Source organism: Perca flavescens, chromosome 12, assembly GCF_004354835.1.
Source record: "Perca flavescens isolate YP-PL-M2 chromosome 12, PFLA_1.0, whole genome shotgun sequence".
Classification (NCBI taxonomy): domain Eukaryota; kingdom Metazoa; phylum Chordata; class Actinopteri; order Perciformes; family Percidae; genus Perca; species Perca flavescens.
Genome location: NC_041342.1, coordinates 23,509,779 through 23,531,318, shown reverse-complemented (window position 1 = coordinate 23,531,318; position 21,540 = coordinate 23,509,779). Strand labels below are relative to the sequence as shown.

The window sequence follows — 21,540 nt, the reverse complement described above, 5'->3', positions numbered from 1 at the left end:
TAGGTTGTAATAATAATAATAATAATAATAATAATAATAATATAACCAACGGCTTACCTCACTGCAGATAATGTAAAAAGAAAACACAAATTGTTTCAGTTTGAGGTGTTCAAAGTACTTTTACTGTAGTTACATAAAAAGTGTTTGTTGGGACAACATGTTTTAGCTGGATTGGAGTGCGGGGGTGTAGTTGAGAAATGGGGGTATAGATCATTAAAGAGCATGTGTTTACTCCTGATCAATCATTCACTGTGGTTGGTCAACACTGCAGTGGTAGAAGTCACCACACAACGGCTGTTTTGTCATGGCATTTTGATCTTAAGGACTAGCTACTCATTTTCAGTATGGATACATTTATTCCTTTACTCCTGACTTTATGCACACTGCATCTGTCTGTCAATTTTAGCCCAGTTGTGAATGCATCCAGGAGGCCATGGACAACTGCTGATACCAGGTGCAGTATTCCTTGCTTCAACATCTTTTACATTCAAATATAACACCTTGAAAGCAGTGATTTAATATATCCTGTGCACCATGGTTATTAGAAGAGAAACGGAGATGATAATGCATGTTTTTTGGTCACCAGTTGGGCTGGGCTGAGGAGGGCCAGAGCTGTAAACAGGCCGATACCCATCAACTGTAATGTGGGGAGCTGGTCATCTTGGACTCCTTGTAACTCTTGCACAGACAGAAAGGTAATGGCGTTTTTCTCAATAAATTGCATGAATTAGTCAGTAAAATATGTTGAATGAAAATTATGATTACAGCTTATATTATGGGTGGCTTGTGCAATACCTGGCAACAGGGCTGTAGTACTTGAGTCCGGACTCAGACTTGTCTCGGACTCGGCCATGGGACTTGCCTAATGTTCTAGTTGGTCTCAACCAAGTCCAGCACTAAATGCTTTTTTCTAAAGTTATTTCCTCCTTCAAAACAAAACCATTGGTATTGGTTTGATTCACAATCCATCTAGAACAGGCATCGAGATTGGTCGCCTGGTACACGCCGGGCTGCGTCATATATACCTCAATCATCAGGTATCAATCATTTTCATTTGGGCCACAGACACAATGTCAGCGAGCAGTTTGTACTATGAATTCTTCAGGACAAGTTATAAGTTCAAGAATGGGAACATTTCCATTTTATATTTTAAGTAAATAATGTGGCCTAATTTGATCCTATAGTGTGTTACTCTGCACTTGCTTTTTGATTATTACAAATTATAAAGCAAAATTAGCATCTTAAAATAGAAGATGTACTGTCTCTCACATCACATAAATTACAAACCGGTAAGTAAGTGGTCTTGAAGAGGATTCTTTTTTTTCTGTCTCTGTATTGACTGTCTCTTATTTGGACATGGTCTTGACTTGTCCTGGTCTTAGACTTGTCTTGGACTCGACAAAGGTGGACTTGACTACAGCCCTGCCTGGCAATGTTAAAATTAAAACTCCCCACAAAAAAACAGTGTTTAGACAGTTTTCTGTGTGGTAGCACAGATCAATACATGGATGAGATAATCTATAGGTCTAAATGGAACAATGGATATCCTATAATAAAAGTGGGCCTTGGTTTAACAATACTTATATACTTTGTAACCGCTTGTAGACCCTAACAAATCAAATATTAGCTACTTACATGGAATGTAGAAATGAACAACCATTGAATTAAGGCTATATGATTTTAACTGCACCACTACAAACATAATGCCACATGGCCTAATGCTACAGTGTTTCTGTGGGAATCTATATCTCGACAATGGTGCAAGGGAATGGACGTACTGAGTGATTAAGAGCTAACTCATTTTTAACTCTTTCTCAGGTCCGTTTCCGATACATGGAGAAGCCCTCACAGTTTGGTGGCACAGAGTGCACTGGGACACTGTGGGAGAAGCAGGCATGTCCAACAGTAACAACACCGTGTCTGGTGACAGATTACTGTGGAGAGAGCTTTACCTGCAATGAAACAGGCAAGTCCCACCAACGACCGCTCACACAACATATTCTCTTTAAGCTGATGGTGTTTTGTCTGATAGTGTGTAAATGTGCAGTACATCTGTCTCTCTGTCTATCCAGGGCGCTGCATCAGCCAGTCCCTTCGCTGTAATGGAGAGTCAGACTGTGATGATTTCTCTGATGAAGAGGGCTGTGAAGACGTCACCCAGAGAGATGACAAGTGTTCCACCATACTGCCGATCCCTGGTGCTAAACGGGGCACTCAGGGGTAAATACTGCAGTTATTACTAATGTTATTGTTATCCACTTTACATAGTTTTTATCACACGGATGCTGGTTTTAAAAGCAATGCAAATGAATTCCCAGGTACACTGCATAGTTACCTGTAAAACATTATTTCAATAAACATAACCACATCAAAAGCACTATTTCTTTAAACATTATAGAAATATATCTAAATCACAACATCACTTATTTTACATGTGTCTCATTTAATCTTTATTATCCTCACCTAATGACTAATTTGAATGATTCTACTTTGCCTAGCTACAATGTCTTGACTGGAGACTTTGTGGATCATGTACTTGACCCGAGTTACTTTGGAGGAGCGTGTGAATATGTCTATAATGGTGAATGGAGGAAATTTATCTATGACGCATTCTGCGAAAACCTGCACTATAATGAAGATGAGAAGAACTACAGGAAACCGTACAACTACCACACCTACCGCTTTGTGGTAATGTTGTGATTTATTTCTTAATAAATGGGCTATTTGAACAAATACATTTTGACATACAGTTTGATCTTGTACAGGCTCAAGCTACGTCTGAGGGCTCTCACGAATACTATGAAGATACGGTGAGCCTGCTGAATGCAAGGAAAACCATGAGTTCTTCCAGTGCCGGAGTCACAGTTGGGATAAATATGGTGGAATTTGGACTGAGTGGAAGTGATGAATCCGAGTTTTTCAAGAAGCTAACAAAGCATAAAAGCCAGGTATGCTCTATTGGTGACAACGTTCAACATGTTCTACATGATAACAAGTGCAATTAGTTTTGTTTGTTTTAAATATATCATTATTAATTGTTTGACTTCAGAGTTTGTTGATTTTTTTAAATATTTTGGGAAATATGTTTATTCTTTTGCTGAGAATTAGATGACCACTCTCATGTCTGTCCATTAAATATGAAGCTATACCTCCAGAAGCCAGTTAGCTTAGCTTAGCTTAGCATTAAAACTGGAAACAGAGTGAACCAGCTAGCCTGGCTCTGTCAAAAAGGTAACAAAATCTGCCTACCAGCACCTGTAAAGCTCGCTGATTAACACATTTTACAGTGTTTTGTTTGTTAAATATGTACAAAAACCAAAGTGTAAAATCAATTTGATTTTACATACAGGCCTACAGTTGACCATCTGTTTCCCCGTGTTTTCAGTATTTTGTATATGCTAAGCTAAACTAACACTCTCCTGCTTATATTTAAAACTTAAATACCCAGGACCAAAATGTCACCAAATTTCTTACTCTTCTAAAAAGAGTTACCGTGAATGTTTGTGGCCAAAAGAAAGGACATTATTTGAGGTATAAATAAGTTACAGTTTTATAAAAACTTTTTTTAATTACTATTTCTACCTCTGAAAACAAGAAAAATCACTTTACTCTTTAAAATCTTGCCTTTTTGTCCTCAGGACCTCGGGTTCATTAGGCTTTGGTCCAAAGTGGAGACAGCACACTTCAAAATGAGAAGTAATAAGCTGATGCTTCATGAAGATTTCTACGTTTCACTCATGGAGCTCCCTGAGCAGTACGACTTTGGGAGTTACTCCCATTTCTTCCGCACATTTGGCACCCACTATGTCACAGAGGGAATTATGGGAGGAACCCTTGAATATGTTGCGGTTGTCAACAAAACATCTATGGCGAAATCAAGTACTGTGGGCTTTTCAGTTTGTTAATAATCAATGTCATCTAAGAGATAATGAAATGTAAAGTAACCTTTGTTTAATTCTCTTCCCTAACGCTCACAGATATTAACAGTGAAGAAGCTGGCAGCTGCTTTGGTGCCTCTATTGGTTTAGGCCATTCCTTCACAAAGACAGAATCAGTAAATCTCAAAGTTAGTGGGAAGCATTGCGAAAAAACAGGAACGTATAATAGAGGTGAGACATTGAAATTCTATTAAATGTATAAGCTTTATCTGTAAATTGTCATTAAAGGATTGTTACAGTACGGTGTTATCGGAGCTGAAATGTCTTTCTTTTTTTCTTTTTTAAATGTAGGCGCGAGCTCTAGTTCATCTGTGGTTGAGGACATTGTTACTCTAGTGAAGGGGGGAGTCACACACAGCAGCAGTGGCCTGTTGGCTATTAGGAACCCTGACACCTACAAAAACTGGGGAGCGTCCCTCAAATACAACCCAACACTCATCGAATATGAGGTGACTTAACGGAAGATGATTTGACATAACATGCTCTGAACAGAAGAAAAACAAAACAAAGTTATACCTTCTCAGTCTATAACCACACACTGCTTTTGTGCCTTTGCTGGTGTGGTCATCAAAAATAGGATTAATTGCTTTTCAGTCCACTTGATGGAAAATGTGAGATGAACAAACCAGAGACATTTTATTTTTATTTTTACACAAAACAGATGTTGACAAAGTTTTGCTTTGGGGACATAATTTGAAGTTGGAAAACAGGTAATGAATTGCAATATATCGCAGTATATCGCAATAGGTTTAAAATCGCAATAATATCGTATCGTCACATAAGTATTGTGATAATATTGTATTGTGGGTGATTCCCATCCCTACTTTTTAGTTACTTTTTTTAACTTTCTTTCTCTGTCCTTCCTGCCTTATGACCCAGACAATGCCAATTTATGAGCTAGTGCGCCTCAGCACAGCCGCTGACCATGTAGGTGCGAGACTGGCCAACTTGGAGAGAGGCTGGGATGAGTATCAGCAGCAGTTTGACTCCTGCCGCTGCTCCCCCTGCAGGCACAATGGCATCCCTGTCCTCACGGGTACCTCCTGTACGTGCATCTGTAAGTCAGGCTTCCATGGACAGGCCTGTGAGGAGACTCTCAGAAGAGGTGAGACTTTTGTCATAAGTAAAAACAGTGGTAAACACATTCAAATAATTTCCTTAAATAAAGGAATATTTAGAGGAGTAAAAAGTGCAAAACAAGTGCAAACCGTAACAATTTCTCATACATGGGCAGGAGTGTTTTCTTGAACAGATTGAAAGTGACTATAGTGTTATATACAGTAGACTGTATCGAATCTATTTTGCGTCAGAGACTTACAAGCTGCATGTTTCACTTGCTTCTTGGGTCAGAGGATGTGATGGAGTAATGACATATCCTGTTTCTAAATCCCTATGCTTTTTAAACTGCAGCTTTAAACTCCCTACATTTTTCCTCGACAGATACCAAGACAGATGGGTCGTGGTCGTGCTGGGGGGCCTGGTCTTCCTGTGGATCGCAGGGGAAGACTCGGACAAGAACCTGTGATAATCCTGCACCTGATGGGGGTGGAGCAACCTGCCTGGGCTCCTCCTCTCAGACTCAACGCTGTTAAAGTCGCTCACATTCCAGGGTGAAAATGTTGTTGAGTGCTAAGTCAGCATAATCAAAATGTTTTTTAATGAATAAAAAACTGCTCCTCCACAATCCCTTTATAAATGTGTGAGCTCTAATAATTTAATTGAAATGCATGCCAGGACATGACACAGCCTAAATAATATAGCCAGTGCAGACTTTACAATGTGTGTGTGTGTGTGTGTGTGTGTGTGTGTGTGTGTGTGTGTGTGTGTGTGTGTGTGTGTGTATGTGTTTCTGTCTGAGCTTTTCCTAAGAACAGGAGTGAAACTGTCAACTTTAGATGCTTTCTATGTGTGAAGGTTATATTTGGGTAACAGGAGCTGGATCCAGGTCAGTGCTTAAGGCAGATCTAGTTAAATGCTTTAAGGCTAGAAAGAAGAGACATGGTTTACCATTCTTTATAAAATATTCATTGAAGATATCCCATTCAGTTCAAGTCTGTTTTTATTCAAACATGATTCATTATGTCACACCAGGCAGTCAAAAAAAAAATAAAAAAACACAACACAGACCAAAGTTCATTTTTCAAGGAGGGTTTTTATTAGTCAGGGCTGTTGTGCATATTTTAAATGCATTCAGTAGACTCTTGCTGCAGTCCTCTGCATGCCAGGCCTCCATTGCCGGGTGGTGGGTTGTTACACTGTCGACTCCTTGTCATTGTTCTTCCACTGCAGGATGACCATGCGCCCCAGCAGCTCCAGCTGCCATCAATGGCTATATCTGTCAGAAGGGGCCACATCACATCTCATGTCATTATGCAGGCCATAATGACAATATCTCAGTCAGTTTTAGTACAAAGAAAGTAAGAAAGTAATAAAAATAATGTTGGATGCAATGTTTAGCATTTTGGATCTTTAGAGCTAACCTTTTTGCCTAGTAGTGATCTCACAGCCCCGTCCAGAGTAGCCAACAGGACACACACAATCACACCTGGTGCCTGTTGAGGGAGATAAACAATCATCATTATCACTTATATCATTACCATAATCATAACATAATCAGAGCCACTTTGCGCACTTTTTATTTTGTGTTTATGAACAAAAACTCCAGAGACAAGTTCTGTTAGTGTTACGGGCTTTCTTGGTCATCCGTTGAGGATTATAAAGTTCACTCAAAGGGACAGTTCACCCCCCCCCAAAAAAAAAAAAAAAAATATATATATATATATATATATATTTTTTTTTCCTCTTATCTGTAGTGCTGTTTATCAATCTAGATTGTTTTGGTGTGAGTTGCCCAGTGTTGGAGATATTTTGTTGTAACTGCAGCTAATTGATACTGCTAGATCAGCTCAGCTGACAAGGACATCCGCTAGCTGCCTGCCTCCTGAATACACTGTAAAAAAGCCCGGTCTTGGGAGACAACACAGGGGTAAACGTAAATGTCAAACAAACACTAGGCACCAAAATACAACAAACCACTCCAGCCAATCACTGACAAGATGGTTGGGGGAGGGGGTGGGGGTTAGTGACAGTCAGTTAGTCACAAGGGGGTAAGCTTCGCTTCAGAACTCGAACCTCCTATGGCGCCATTTTGATGCTACCAAACGATCACCTCCCGTTAGCATCCCATTGACTGGCATTCATTTTGACGCACTTTGACAGTGAATAACTTTACATCTGAAGCGTTTAAAGACTCTATTTGTCCATTGTTAATTTCTAAAGAAACACGAAAATGTATGAAAGGTTCCATTACCTTGTACCTCATGTTATGGCTCCGTAGCAGACGTTTTTGTAAAAATAGGCTAACGATTGTGTCAAAAACACGTGACTTACTGTCGCATAGTAGAGGAATTACCGTATAGTACAGGAGAAGTTCGCAGGCAGTTTCGACATTAGCCGTTTAAGTTTAATTACTAATGTTAACGATCATTTTAGTTAGCAATAATTAGCCTGTGTCCATATTATCTCCTTACATATACCTACGCTCTCCGTCTCTGCAAGATTGGGAATGACTGAGATTTCTCTTGGCACTGCTACCAGAACACTTACAACTTTCAGACACGTTGCTCATGTCACATCTACGTTGTCTCTCTCAGCTGGAGGCTGCGCAGTAACGTTCAGTTATATACGGTCTATGGTTAGTCATGACAGTTACGGAAACATGGGAGGAGGGGCGAGCTTGCTCTGTTTTGTTTTAAATGTACTTGGAACGTCAACAGAAGTACCCATGCAGGAACTCATAGTGCACCTTTAAGCTTTAGCACAAACTGTGAGTTAAAACAAAATGTAGCTTAGAAAAGAATTAATGCAATGAGTTTTCAGTCAAATACGGATGGATATGGGGCAGAAAAAATTGTCATAAACACCAACTAATAATATCCACTGAGGTACCTTTCAAAACGGCCACTCCGTTATTGTAGCACGGAGCACATCGACACGGACTAGCCTCTGTCAGGTACTCTGACAGTGCTTTCTTCAGGTTTCTTTTCAGAGTGGCATCCTGGGAAAAGTCTCTGGAGGTCACCAGCTCATACAGCGGTTTGGTCTAATGAGAAGCAAATGTCATTATTAAACCTAATATATACTGTTCAAAATCTGATTCTATTTTTTATAGAGTCAACTGGAATGCCCCACAAGTGCTGAAACTGCACATAGCTGTACATACTGTACATATCGGTCTATATGGTTCATATAGAATATCCATATTTATTCTGTTTTTCTTATTACATATTCTGCTAATACACTGCATATATCTATATTCTTACTATTATATTGTCACTGCTACTACATTGCACATATCTGTACATGTTGCTCATATTACATAGCCATATTTATTCTGCTCTTATAACACTGCAATATATTTCTTGTCCTATGCACCACCTGTCTATACTTATATATTACATTGCACTTTGCTGCTTTTTTGAACTTCTGGTTAGACGCAAACTGCATTTCGTTGTCTTTGTACTTGTACTGTGCACAATGACAATAAAGTTGAATCTAATCTAATCTAATCTAAAGTGCTGAAACTTGACCATTTGTATTTGGCACAGTTTGTATTGGCATCTTTTGCTGTTTGTATTCCAGATGCACTTGTTTGTATTTGTGCCAATCCTGGTAGCACCGCTGACCATATCTTTTTTTTTATGTTTCTGCATCAATTAGTCATGTCCAATTCCTTGTAGACTGTTTTATTACAGCCTCAAATCGAGATGGATAAATATAAAGAAGAAAAAGAGGTGTTAATTGTGGTAATCTCACAAGAGAGTAAGAGACAGGAAACACATAGCTAAAAGAGAATTATTAATGGGATTATAACTTGTAATACAAATAAAAACAGAAATAGACAAGAGACACTCACTGTTCTGCGAATGAAGTCGGGGTTAAAGCGCACGCCTTCACCCCAGAGCCCCATCAGCTGCGGGGTGGGAAGCTTTTTAGACACCAAAGCAGCGATGGATTCACTACTTCCACCCCTTACAACAGCAACAAAGTCCTCCACCATGCTGCCATGTACTGTGTCCTCTGGGTGGGGGGAGAGACAAAAGGACTTAAGAGTTATAGCATCAGTTCATGTGTCTGATGTAAAACAGAACATATTCTGCAGGACATTTGATAAAAGGTGGAACCTCACCTCCAATCTCAGTCATCAGGCCACTACAAGATCCACCCGTAACACCCAGAGACACATAAACACCTTTAATGTTGACCCCGCCCTTAACGCCTGCCTCCGTACAGCGTTTGTAGTCGTCCAAAGTATAATCTAGAACAACAAAAGTAGTCAGGGGGTGGGTGGTTACTGCCTGTCAACATTATATTATGGTTCAAGAAATTTAGAGTCAACATTTCAATGCAATGGTTTATCACCTATTTATCACTAGTGTCAGTGTTAAGGGTGACAGGATATAGACGATGTCACTGCCATTGCCAGACCCCAGTATCTGATCATTATAATTATCTTACTGCATTCTTGCGACTTGTAGTAAATTAAGAAATTTAGCAATTAAACCAAACATGATTTGATTTGTCTAATTCGGCAGATGCTAATATTTATTACGTGTCTTCTCAAGCTTCTCCTTGTTCAGGATAGTGGTGTGCTCATAGTCTCCTCCGAGGGCTGCCTCTGTGACGTAGTGGGTGCCGTAGTCCCTGTAGATCTGTCTGTATTCCCCATAAACGTAGGACTGTGGCAAGGAGCGCAGGCGCTGCAGGAACTCAGGGTGAAGCATCAAACCATCTGATTTTAACATATACTGGGCCAGCTCCAGTTCTGCTTTGGCTCTCACAAAGCTGTTAGTCTGAGGGGAGAATCAGCGAAAAGTATTGGAATGGATATTTCACTGCATTTGAAGATTGGACTTTGAATTTGCAGATTTTTTAGAAGATGACCTGTGGATTTGTATAAATTTTAAGTCCTTAATGTTTGGTATGTTTTGTTTTTGAAAAATCACCAGGTTGTACAAAGGTCAGGAGGAAAAAAAAGAAGAATATATATATCACCTTGCCAGAAGCACTGCGAATCTTCCGTTCTGCCTTGGTATATTTTTCATCTTTGAAATTGAAGCCAAATTCAGCTACTCCTGGAATGCCAAAGCCAAAGGCAAAAGAGGTTTGGGTTGTTTGCTCCATTATGGTGTGGTCCACGTACTCAGAGTATGAGTCGAAAGCCTCCAAGGTCAAATCATATGAGCCTTTTGTCTGTAAATACATGGGAAGCAAAATGTCCTTTTTAGTGTGTAATAAGCTGGACCCTCTTAATAAAACAATGTATTTACTGCCAACTATGTTTAGAAAATGGAATAACAGATGAAATATGAAATAAGCAAAACCATGATTATTACAGGGCAAAAATGTATCCCAGCTGATGCAACCAAAGACAAGCAAAGGCATCACTTTCTAATAAGTCTTTACGAAGGTTAGGTTAGGTTGTAGCGGTATTAATGTTATGTATTAATTTACTAATGTCATTTAAAGCAGCTCTAAACTAAAATGAAAAAGAACAAATTGTTGGTTGATAGGTTGGCTGGTGTCTTGCATTTCTATTTTAAAAAATGCAGTTATAAATGTTGGTAATTCATTAATAAATGCTTCAGGAGTTTGAATTTTTTTTTATCCCGTTCCTCTGCAGCCCTTTTCAGGAAGTATAGTCCAATCAGTTAAAGAGAATTTCCACAGTTTGGTAACCTAAAAAATCTTCTTATTAATGGCTTAGAACTTTTTTTTTTCTTATGAATGTTTTGTTATTTTTGATGAAGCCTAATTGTAATTGATTTCTTAACAATTAATAAATAAATGAGTTATGTGAAAGTGCTACTGTTATATCAACACCAACTCAATACTCATTATAGAAAACTGTGATTGCCAGCCGGATTCACCTGCAGAGTGTACTGTTGCAAGTTGTAAGGCTTCCTGAATCTGACATCCTGGATGAAGTGTGGCAAGCAGCTGCCAGCGTAGTATCTGTTATCAAGCACCACTCCTTCCAGGTCACTGTTCAAGACGTTGATTCTGAAAGATGGGTAACAGCAACAGCATTAACAGTGAGCAGATTGATTTGAGAAGAGTTAACGTATCTAAGGCCTTGAAAATATCTGGGACTCACAATGCAGAACAATACGACTGTGACTCACCCTTTGGCAAGATTTTCGATTCCCCAATACTCTTCAGCCTCCTGCCTGCAGGGCTTTGGAACCTTTTTACAGCTGACTTCATCTGACATGTCCCCACAGTCATCCTCCCCATTACACTGCAGAGTTCTGTGAATACAACGACCTGAAGGAGAGGAAACTCGTGGATGGCATTTAGTAGCCTAATGATTCATTTCCAAATTTTAGAAATATGCTTATTTGCTTTCTTGCTGAAAGTAAATCCAAATATGAAGCTACAGCAAGAAGCTGAATTTTCTTAGCTTAGCATAACGACTAAAGACAGTGGGGAAGAACAGATAGTATATGGGATGGGGTAGGGTGTACCTGTTTGGGCACAGAGGAATCCCTCACACAAAGGAACATTGTTACAGGTGTAACGGGATGGAACGTTACAGGCCTCCTCCTGCCTGCCATGAAAATTGCACGGCTGCCCCCCAAACTGAGACGGCTGGATCAGTTTAGCGTAGCGATACTGGATAGTTGAAGGAGAAAAACACATAAACGGTCAGAGAAACACAGGAAGGCTCGCCACTAGCCAATAAAGGTGGTGGAATAGCTCACAAACTGCTGCAGGGGAACTATAACAGCCAAAATCCTATTAGAGTGCTGTTTTCACTTTGTCATGTCAAGTTTATTAATCCCCCACCTAGTAAAGTGGATGAGATAGAGCACTAAAGTACATCAGCTGAGACCTTTGCCAGAAGTGGAGCTCCTTACCTTAACAGACAAACAGCCCACAAGGGTCAAAATGCTGAATGCCTCAGACTGCAGAATTATCTCTCAATTTTAACACTATAGAAATAATTTATTCACCAAAATCTAATGTGACTGTATCCAAATCTAATCTAATTTAGGATAACCAGTGGATTACAATTGGATCAACAGCCAGTAGTGTAGTGGGATTTTGGGCTTATATTTAGTTTAATGCAAACCATAAAACATTTTTTTGTACATTTTATTTAGTTTCTTGATTGTTAAGTTAGGTTCAAACAAACATTCTACATTTTGAGAAATATATTTATTCGAGTTATTTTAGTTGGATGACAAGACTGATACCACTTTTGTATGCTAAAGCTGCTAAAAGCAGCTGGCTAATGTAGCTTAGCACAAAGACTTGAAATCAATAGAAAACCAGCTAGTGTGGCTCATTCAAAGGTGACAAAATCTACCTACCACCTACTGTTTTTTAGTTGCTCATGTTGCTCACCTGTATCTCAGTCTGTGTGTATGTGTATGTGTGTGTGTGTGTGTGTGTGTGTGTGTGTGTGTGTGTGTGTGTGTGTGTGTGTGTCACTGACTGCACTTGTAATTTAAACATCAGCACCCCGGGGCCCACTAGCTCCTGTCTGGTATCATCATACTTACTCTTTTTTTCTGACAGGTGTCACAGCGTGACCACGAGCTCCACTCTGATAAAGCACAGTCCACTGAATGAACTAGCACCTGATCGCCCACTGACCGAGCATCACGAACACGAGGCTCTTCATCGCTCGCTGTTGTCACGGCAACTTTACTGTGAAGTGTAGATAACAATCAAATCAATACATCTTGTTACTTATTTTGACAGACATTTTTACCACTTTGGATGCAAAGGATTTTCCTCAAAAGCATTTTGCTGTAGGATTGCCTACTGATGGAACTATAGATAGATCTTAATCTTGGATTTAGTTCCAAGTGGGGAAAAAAAATAAAAAAAACCTAAAATCTCATACTGAAAACATTTTGAAAACTATGTTGGAGCATAGGAATCAATATGTCTTTGACAGCGATAAGGTTACACACAGTTAAACATACTGTATAGGCAATACATTTACCTTTTGCACTAAACTGCCTTGCACGATATTTATATTTAAATCTTAAATCTCAGACTACACTGATATTGCACTATTCCGTCCCTCTCTTCAATTGTTATTGTATTTTTCTTGTAAATTTGTAAACTCTATTGTTATACTGTATACTTAAAAGTATTTTTTTTTTTTTATATATTTTTTGACTGTCCTTTCTGTTTTTATTCTTTAAATGTTAAGTGAGTGTTGTACTTTGAGAGCAAAGATTAATCTGAGTCAAATTCCTTGTTTGTTTACGCAAACCTGGCCAATAAAGCTGATTCTGACATATTACTAAACAGACAAGTAAAACTCATACCTTAGCAGCACCAAGCACAAAGTAAAGTAAAGTAGACAGCACTGCAAACTGAGGGCACTCATCACTCGTACCACCACAGGAAGCATGGTTGTGTGTTATGACTGACTGAACGAGTAGAACACACTGCTCAGTTCTCTATGTAAACACAACCTGATCAATACTGGCCTGGATCTATACTGAAGCTGAATACACAAAACTGCAGGCCTCAGAGCCACAAAACAAGGGGTTGTGGTATTAGGTCTTGTGTAAGTGTGTATTTAACACAGGTATGACTCAGGTTTATAGTGAACAGGTTAGAATCTATGGGCAAGTTCATTAGGCGATCCAGGAGGTCTAGATGTCTTTTCAGTTATCATCAATTTTATTGTGTATTATCCGTATGGAATGTGATGAATCTGAAATGGCAAGAAAACATGATGTAGATTCAATATGACGGTGTTGGAAAATGAAGGCTTTGTAATGAAGTAAATTCCCGTTACAGACTGCTCAAATCATGTAACTTGTGTTTGCATACTTCTGACCTTTAAACTTGGTTTTGGATTTTACAGAATGACACAATCAGTTCACTCAACTTCAGTTTAATGACTCAGTGAAAAGCAACATGACACTCAAACTAATCTCTAACTACTTGCTACTAATGCTGCTCCTACTGATTTACTAATAATATAGTTATAGCAAACAATATATGAGGATATTGTCCTTGCAGTATGTTCTGTGGGCTGTGATTAGTGGATCCATGTTTGTAAGGACAGCAGTGGTGGAAAGTAACTATGTGCTTTTACTAAGGTACTCGTACTTGTACTTGTACTATAAAATTGAGAGGAAAACATTGCACTTTTTACTCCACTAGCTTTTTTGACAGCTGGAGTTGCTTACACATAAACATATAAGATTATAAAATACAAAGCATTGCTTAAGATAAAACCAATGGTTCCCAACTTTTTTGTCTTGTGACCTTTTACAAAAAGCAGATGTCTATGAGTTATAGCAGTTCCTTCAAGAGATTTCCTCTCTAAACTTCTCAGATGATTTCATTAAAACAACAAATGTCCCAATATTTCACAACAAAAGCAAAGACGGTAGAAAAGACCCAAGATGTTATAAAAATGTGTGTCATCTCATATCTCATGACTCCACAGATTGATCTTGTGACCATTGGGGCAACCCCTACTGTATGTTTGGAACAGAAATAAAGTACCTAACTGTACAAAAAGTGGTAAATCTAGCTCCACTTTGACCAGTTACAATACAATTATGCTTACACACAGATGTATCAATATAAAAAAATCATCTGATAATGAAATATTTAATAATGTGTTAGTAACAGGGGTCATCTGTCTGTTTGATACATACTTTTGATACTAAATGCATTTTGCTTTGAATACTTCTGTACTTTTACAGAAGTATGATTTTGACTGACACCGTGGCACTCATGTAATTAAATAATATAATCAGCACACAAAAAGAAGAACAAGAGATGGTTATACTAATATATCACATTCGCATGACAATGATTGACTGCGTGGGCGATGACTGCAGTGTTTGTGTGAGGAGAGCAGCCTCTCTTGGATGGCTTAGAAAAAGATGGCATCGAGTTAAAGACAGAAAGCCGAGCAGAAAACTGGGAATCACATGATATTTTATTTGTGACTGAACAGTGGCATGGGTACAGTGTTTGGGGAAGTCATAGACGTACAAAAGTCCTTTTTTTCTCTTTTCATGACAATTCTTAATTCCATAAATAAAAGTTACAAAATATTTTGGACTATTTCTCTTCTTTTTTTTTTTACACGAGCAGTGGTACAGTTACCATTTCTTATTGTAAGCCTAGCAGTTAATAGTGATATCTCTATTGTTCGTATAAAGTTGCTTTTCTTTTTGACCATTTTGATTCGCTGGAGCAGACCTACAATTTTCCCCAACTGCTTTGTTACGACAATGACCTGTTTACTGTATACAAATGACGTGACAAGAAGAACAGTGACTGGACAACAAAAATAAACCTGATAAGGCATAGAAATGCACTCTACTGTCTCTGAGATTGTGGTTAAGCCAGTATGGGTTTATTCTGCCTATTTATTCAAGAAACCAAACAGAGACATGATTCAAAGAGGCAAATTGTAAACAATGCGACCTCAGCTGGAAATGTAGATTATCTAAAAACAAAGAGATTCAGGAAAATCTGCCTCCTATTTACTAAAAAAAACAAAAAAAACAAACCTGAAACCTTTAAGGAGTAGTAGGATTTTTGTCACTATCTTTAAGTTTGGCGACCCCTTCATTTCTTCCAGCGTGACAGGTACAGCAGGCTTGGTTTTGAATGACCATGTAACACAGATTCACAGTTCAACTGAACAGAAACAAAGACATTTTCAGAAACGAAAAATAAATGGCTGCAAAAGCGAAACAAACATCCAGACGTCAAACATGGAGGTGCTGGTAGGGCATTGCTTGAGAGAAACACAGGTAGTTGGCATCCAAGTGGCAGAGAGCTATCTTATGGCACAGAGGCTCAGGTACGGGGGGACTGGGGAGAGAGATTCTTATTTACAAAATAGATGTTTGGCAAATTTTGATTTTGACATTGATGCCTCAAAGTCATTTCGATACCTGCAATGACTCGGCGACATCAACTAAGAATTCACAGCTTTTAAAATAAGAAAAAGAAATGATATCTATTTTTTTTTTTTTTATTGGTTTCAGGTCTAGAAGGAAGCTGCGGAGAACAGTTTTGCTCACAGCTGAGTCCGCTGAATCCACATCAAGTCTGTTCATGCAAAATGGACGAATCGGTGGAGCAACACGATGAGAACATTTGGCAAATCCATCTGCTGTGTACAGTCTTTGCTGGTGGCGGCTGACAAACCGAAGGCCAGCCACTTACAGTAGGAAAGTTTCCAAAAAATGATTTGCATCATCAGTGTCACCATGGCCGTTTAACATATTCTCACAGGTATAAAGTCATTAATCCGTGACAGGAGGAGGGTGCAATCGCCTCCTGCTGTACTGTAGGTTTCGGTCAAAGATCAAAGGTCACTTCCTGGTTGAAAGGTTATTTGATTGGACAATAAAGCCAAAGTCTGGTTGTCATGCTGAGGAGTACAGTACAGTGTGTTGACTTCCAGAGGAAAGTAGATCCCAGGATAGCCAATTTATTACAGAACTGCCAAAAGATCCTTTAAAGGTTAAAAAAAAAACAGAACAAGTCTGTGTAATCCAGCTTGGAGAGATGCTGCTGTTCATAGTCCCTAATCCCCTCTTCATCTCTTTCTCTTGAGCTTCTGTCTTGGCCTTGAGAGCTTCCATCCCCTAAAAGACAAAGCGACAATTGACTGACTCATGAAGCTGTATATGAACGGTTACAACTCTGACCACCGGGTGGCAACATTGTGCCTTCCTTATCTTTCATTTGGGTGATTCAGAGAGGCATAATGACAGAAACATTAAACTAAAACCAATACTCTTTTCCAACTGGCAGCAAACCACTCATCAGAAACACAAAAAGGAGACAAATGGAAATATAAAGCTAATAATGGAACACCAGGCAGGGTTATGAAAAAATGAAAGACAGGGGTGGGGAGTCGTTGGGACTTTGGGGATGAAAAGAGAAGAGGAGAAAACACATGAAATGTCGCAAAGTCAAGGTAGTTGATAGATTACACAGGCAAATAAGAGAGGAGGGGACTGTGAAATACCCATGTTGTTCTCTAGCTGTCTTCCTGTGGACAGGTCTGATCCTGCGGAGGATCAGGAGCTCCACTGGGCACTGGAGAGATTGACCTTGCAACAACAGAGCCCTTAGAGAGAGAGAGGGAGAGAGAGGGAGAAAGCTGTTAAATTTATATTTTTCAGGTGACCTGCTTTGGCAAAATCAACTCTCCTCCAGCATGAAAGGCCCTGCAAAATGTGCATCATTTTCTTTCCACATTTCCCCAAAGAACATCAGCAAAACATTTAGGATAAAGATTATAATTACATTATACATTACATTACATTATTATAATGACCGCTTATATATGATCTAATCAAGACATTTAAATCATCTTTGACCTTTAATGTTTAATTGACTTGACATTTTTCTGAAGAAAAAAATGGTAAAATCAATCCCATTTTGCCATATTAATCACGCGACATTCTGTGTGTGATTACACGCGATGTACTTGAGAACAGATGATCCATATGACAATAATAGATTAGCATCATGCCAGTCAGTTGTTAAATCACATCCATGAATCTTATTGACTGGGATGTGGACCCAGTGGGACGGAGCTCACCGATTGTTCCTCCTTAACGTTGCTGCAGTTGCCCACTGGGTCTACAGGGGAGTGATCTGTGGGGGGGTCACTGGCCTGGGAAGGAGGGCAGTCTGAAGACGAGCTCTGCTGAGGGGCTGGAGTGGATGCTGCGGAGAGAGAAAGAGATAAGAAATTTTCAGCAAATACAGTAAGAGGACATGCAATCTTCCTAGTAAGTGCTACTTACCTGGTAATAATCTTTTTCTGATTCGGATTTCTGATATAGTAGGATTTCAACTTTGTTTTGTACCACTTCCCAAAATGTGGAGTGTTTACTGTTTAATGCTAATCTGCTCTGTGAATAAACGTATTCACGGGAAGCAGTGGATTCAAATCCAGATCATGACCTTTATCGCATGTCATCCCGTCGACTTTCTTTTCAATTACACTTGACGTTCTGTATCTTGTACACTATCGAATAAAGCACCACTTTATAAACGTGCACGTCCCTTTATACTTGTCTGATCTCCTTAAACCTTATATTCCACCCATGCTCTCCGCTCTCCTGTCTGTCCCCAGAATTAAACAGGAGTCAGCTGGCTGCAGGGCCTTTTTCTATTATGCCTCTTACTCCGAACAACCTTCCTGCCATCAGACAGTTTGTCTGTGGCCTTTAAATCCAAACTTAAAACTCATGTTTTCGCTTTCAGTTAGTTGCTTAATCCTTGATTACTTCAGGCCTTGTAACTGTTACCATAACCACTCGCAATTAATCTATTAAAGTGCTCATATTATGCTTTTTGTCTTTTTCCCTTTCCTTTATTGTGTTATATATCTCTTTTGTGCATGTTATCCACCCCAAAGGGACTTACCATCTGCAACAGCCTTTACTTCCGTGACAACACACATTATAATGCTAGCCTAGCTGCTAGCATGGCACGCCCTCCAACTCTGCTTCTGAATGGCTAGTTGTCCTTACCTAGGTATTGCGCATGTGCAACTTCCAACAAAGATGAAACAAAAGTGAGATGCCTCACTCTGTAGCTAAAACAGAGAGCTCAACACAGGGTGAAAAGAGGAGCTGAAGCAATGTGCAGTACGACAAAAATATGGTGTGTTTTTTGAAAATTAAACCATTCTGGTACAACCTCTAAATACAATTATGAACCTGAAAATTAGCATAATATGAGCACTTTAAGACTAGTACCTATAGTCCATGTTTGTCCTGAATATGGCCAACTTTCTGAACATAACTGCTGCATCTCTCTAACTCTTTGTTTGTTTGTTGTCCCACAAGACCATGAGCGTCCAAGCTGTGGCTGTCGGTGCCTCATGCCAGATGTTTGGATCTGGATCTTTGTCCTCCAGGAGATTCAGCCTCTCGTCTGGTCTTTCTCGCTCCCTTGTGTGCATGTTGTCCTTGTCTCTCTCTCCCCCTCTGTGTGCCTGTTTCCTTTCTCTTAACTGTGTGAATGATATGCTTGAGCTTTGCATCTTGTGTGATGGTGCAGTTTGTCCTCTTTCCAGGTCTCCATGGTGGAGCGGCGGTCATGTTGCTCAGGTCTGTTTAGGTCTGTTTCCACCAAGTCAGTAGGATTCATCACAGATGTTAAGACAGTTCAGCCTGTGACATCACCATCGCTAGAGCCATGAGAAAGGCTAATAATGTTACAGATGATGGTTTAGTAATAGTGCTGCACGATATGAGGAAAAATATCTAATTGCGATTATTTTGACTGATATTGTGATTGTGATATGATTCACGACATTGGAGGGAATGATCATTTTTGTATCATCATTCTCATTTCCCGTGACAATATCAAAATTAAAAGAAAAAAAGATTATAGTGTGATTTTTGTAAGGATATGTACCAAACAAAGATTTTTTCTTTAGTGTGTAGGATACGACTTGTAGGATGGGACGTCTCTGTAGCACCACAATACTTAATTCAGAATGGTTTGACACATATTTTGCCTTTAACAAATATTGCGCCCCCCCCCCCTATTTAGTAAGATGCAATTCTGTAGGAGGACAATAATTAAGAGCACTTACGAGATTCAGTAGACGGTGATGTGGATGTACCTGGGCTCAAGGTCATTCTAGAGAGATCAAGGTCACTACAGCTCCCTTCCTCTTCCTGGTTCGCAGCAGCTGACGGAGGCAGCAGCAGCTGACTGCAGGCCAGTGTGTCCGGTACACCCATGAGGCCTGGGGTCCCACACCTGCTCACCGCTGCGGACGCCAAGCCAGGTCCCACACCTGCTGCTCCGGCTCCTGATGTAGAGGGGCCCTCGCCTGCATCTGAGTCCACGCCGAGGCCTTCCCTCCCCAGGCTCAGCTGCCTCTGCAGCAGGCTGGGGTCGGCCGTGTGCTGGGGGCTGGTGATGGCAGAGGAGGGGGCTGATATGTCGCAGGCTTGGGGGCACATGGTGGTAATGGGTACCAGGCCTTGGAGCATGGCAGCTGGTATGGCGTGCCCTCCCACGCCCACGGTCTGGGCCGGCATGTAGGCTGCCATGGCCGCCCACTGCTGCTGTGTGGCCGGGAAAATATTGGCCTGGCTCCAGATGACTGGCTGACCACCAGGGAGGACCTGAGCCACCTGGAGGGGCCCCTGCACAGGGAAGGCCAAAGTCTGGGCCTGGGCAGGAAACGGCTGCTGCGCCCACTGGGCCGCCTGCACCGGACCCATGGTCATATAACCTGAAGAAGAAATGAGAGGAGGGAAAAGGAAGTAAATGATTGGAGGATATCAAGGCAGGAAACGGAAGTGGAGATTGCAATTTTAATTTAAAATGTATATTGCTGTCTTGCAATCTTTGACTAATCTTTGACTAACAATAAGAGTTATTGAGAAGTTATTCAGTTAGAAAGACAGCATTCTGAAGCTTTTACAGTCTTACACTCAACTGAGAAACTTGGTGTTTTGTACTCAGTGTTAACTGTTTCTTTGAGACTACTCAGAAGGACTGCAGAAACTTGAAGCTTGAGGTCAATAATCAATGTCATATTCATGTTTTTATCCAATTTATGTTACTGTTGCATGAACGAAAGAACGAAAGAATCTGAGTTAAAATATATAAAAAAGTTAACTACTATAATGAGGGTATGTAAGAAGGATTATTATAACAGAATGACAAGACGTGGTCAAATATGAATGAAGTGGTTGACAGATTCAACAATTACTTTGTTAATGTGGGCCAAAGACATAAATTACACAGGGACAAATTACTTTGTGATGGACTATGTGGACAATTACCCATATTCATTGTTTTTTGGAACTGTAGAAGGCAGGGAAATTATAGAGATTGTAATTAAATGTAATAATAAAACTTCCAAAGATTGTGATGACATTGATATGTCTCTAGTAAAAAAAGTAATAGACGGGATAGTTGACCCACTATCATATATATATAATCTATCATTTAAAACTGATAAGATGAAAGTAGCTAAAGTCATCCCATTGTATACATCTGGTGACTCACATATTTTCAATAACTATAGACCAATATCTCTGCTTTCTCAATTCTCAAAAATACTTGCTTCAGATCCGATAGATCAGCGTCTATGGCACTTATTGAGTTAGTTGAAAGATTAACTTAAATTGTATTGAAAATAAAAACTATGCCGTGGGGGTTTTCATAGATCTAAAAAAAGCTTTTGATACGGTTGATCACAAAATCCTGTTAAAAAAATTGGAAAGGTATGGCAAAAGAGGTGTGGCCTTTAACTGGATAAAAAACTATATTGAAAACAGGAGTCAGTTTGTTCAAATGGGTAATCACCGGTCAGTGAGTCTTAGCATTTCCTGTGGAGTTCCACAGGGGTCAGTTTCAGGCCCAAAATTGTTTATCCTTTACTTAAATGATATTTGTAAATCATCACATGTATTAAAATTTACTATTTTTGCAGACGACACAAATATGTTTGGTTGTGGGAATAACTTGCAGCAGACACTGGAAATGGTCACTAATGAAATGAATAAATTAAAACTCTGGTTTGATTCAAATAAGTTATCTT

At 39.6% G+C, this 21,540-nt stretch overlaps 3 protein-coding genes across 5 annotated transcripts in view; 1 reads left to right on the top strand and 2 right to left on the bottom strand.

Annotated features, from left to right (window-relative positions):
• Nucleotides 1-344: 344 nt before the first annotated feature.
• Nucleotides 345-5,530, top strand: c8a (complement component 8, alpha polypeptide). The gene is made up of 11 exons (XM_028594055.1): nucleotides 345-454; nucleotides 587-695; nucleotides 1,819-1,966; nucleotides 2,073-2,220; nucleotides 2,499-2,688; nucleotides 2,766-2,948; nucleotides 3,639-3,879; nucleotides 3,978-4,109; nucleotides 4,230-4,387; nucleotides 4,818-5,043; nucleotides 5,379-5,530. The coding sequence occupies exons 1-11, from the start codon at nucleotides 345-347 to the stop codon at nucleotides 5,528-5,530; spliced, it is 1,797 nt and encodes a 598-aa protein (XP_028449856.1).
• Nucleotides 5,531-6,072: 542 nt separating this feature from the next.
• On the bottom strand, nucleotides 6,073-11,658 carry c8b (complement component 8, beta polypeptide). 2 transcript variants are annotated; one of them, XM_028593686.1, is made up of 10 exons: nucleotides 11,465-11,658; nucleotides 11,123-11,264; nucleotides 10,868-11,000; nucleotides 9,993-10,190; nucleotides 9,550-9,790; nucleotides 9,127-9,255; nucleotides 8,854-9,017; nucleotides 7,887-8,040; nucleotides 6,419-6,490; nucleotides 6,073-6,273 (listed from the first exon to the last, which is right to left on the bottom strand). In XM_028593686.1, exons 1-10 carry the CDS (start codon nucleotides 11,637-11,639, stop codon nucleotides 6,119-6,121), a joined length of 1,563 nt encoding a protein of 520 aa, XP_028449487.1. In that variant the 5' UTR covers nucleotides 11,640-11,658; the 3' UTR covers nucleotides 6,073-6,118. The 2 variants fall into 2 exon arrangements, with proteins under 2 accessions (XP_028449487.1, XP_028449488.1); XM_028593687.1 differs by having other exon boundaries at nucleotides 11,123-11,248; nucleotides 11,465-11,528.
• Nucleotides 11,659-14,907: 3,249 nt separating this feature from the next.
• The window catches only part of dab1b (DAB adaptor protein 1b), a 44,873-nt gene continuing 38,240 nt past the window's right edge, over nucleotides 14,908-21,540 (bottom strand). For both annotated transcript variants that reach the window (XM_028593370.1, XM_028593371.1), the window contains 4 exons: nucleotides 19,573-20,223; nucleotides 17,560-17,687; nucleotides 16,981-17,082; nucleotides 14,908-16,594 (listed from right to left, as the gene is read on the bottom strand). In XM_028593370.1, coding sequence (XP_028449171.1) covers nucleotides 16,993-17,082; nucleotides 17,560-17,687; nucleotides 19,573-20,223 — 869 coding nt within the window. In that variant the 3' untranslated portion in view covers nucleotides 14,908-16,594; nucleotides 16,981-16,992. The remainder of the gene's footprint in view (nucleotides 16,595-16,980; nucleotides 17,083-17,559; nucleotides 17,688-19,572; nucleotides 20,224-21,540) is intronic.

Bases quoted from the DNA above. Each gene is read 5' to 3' on its own strand.
- c8a (XM_028594055.1), top strand. From the start codon at position 345: ATGGATACATTTATTCCTTTACTCCTGACTTTATGCACACTGCATCTG. The intron at 1,967-2,072 runs GCAAGTCCCACC...CTGTCTATCCAG, and splicing joins CTTTACCTGCAATGAAACAG to GGCGCTGCATCAGCCAGTCC. The intron at 5,044-5,378 runs GTGAGACTTTTG...TTTCCTCGACAG, and splicing joins TGAGGAGACTCTCAGAAGAG to ATACCAAGACAGATGGGTCG.
- c8b (XM_028593686.1), bottom strand. From the start codon at position 11,639: ATGTGTTTTTCTCCTTCAACTATCCAGTATCGCTACGCTAAACTGATC. The intron at 9,791-9,992 runs GTGATATATATA...TTCTCCCCTCAG, and splicing joins TTCGCAGTGCTTCTGGCAAG to ACTAACAGCTTTGTGAGAGC. The intron at 9,018-9,126 runs GTGAGGTTCCAC...CCCCCCACCCAG, and splicing joins CCTGATGACTGAGATTGGAG to AGGACACAGTACATGGCAGC.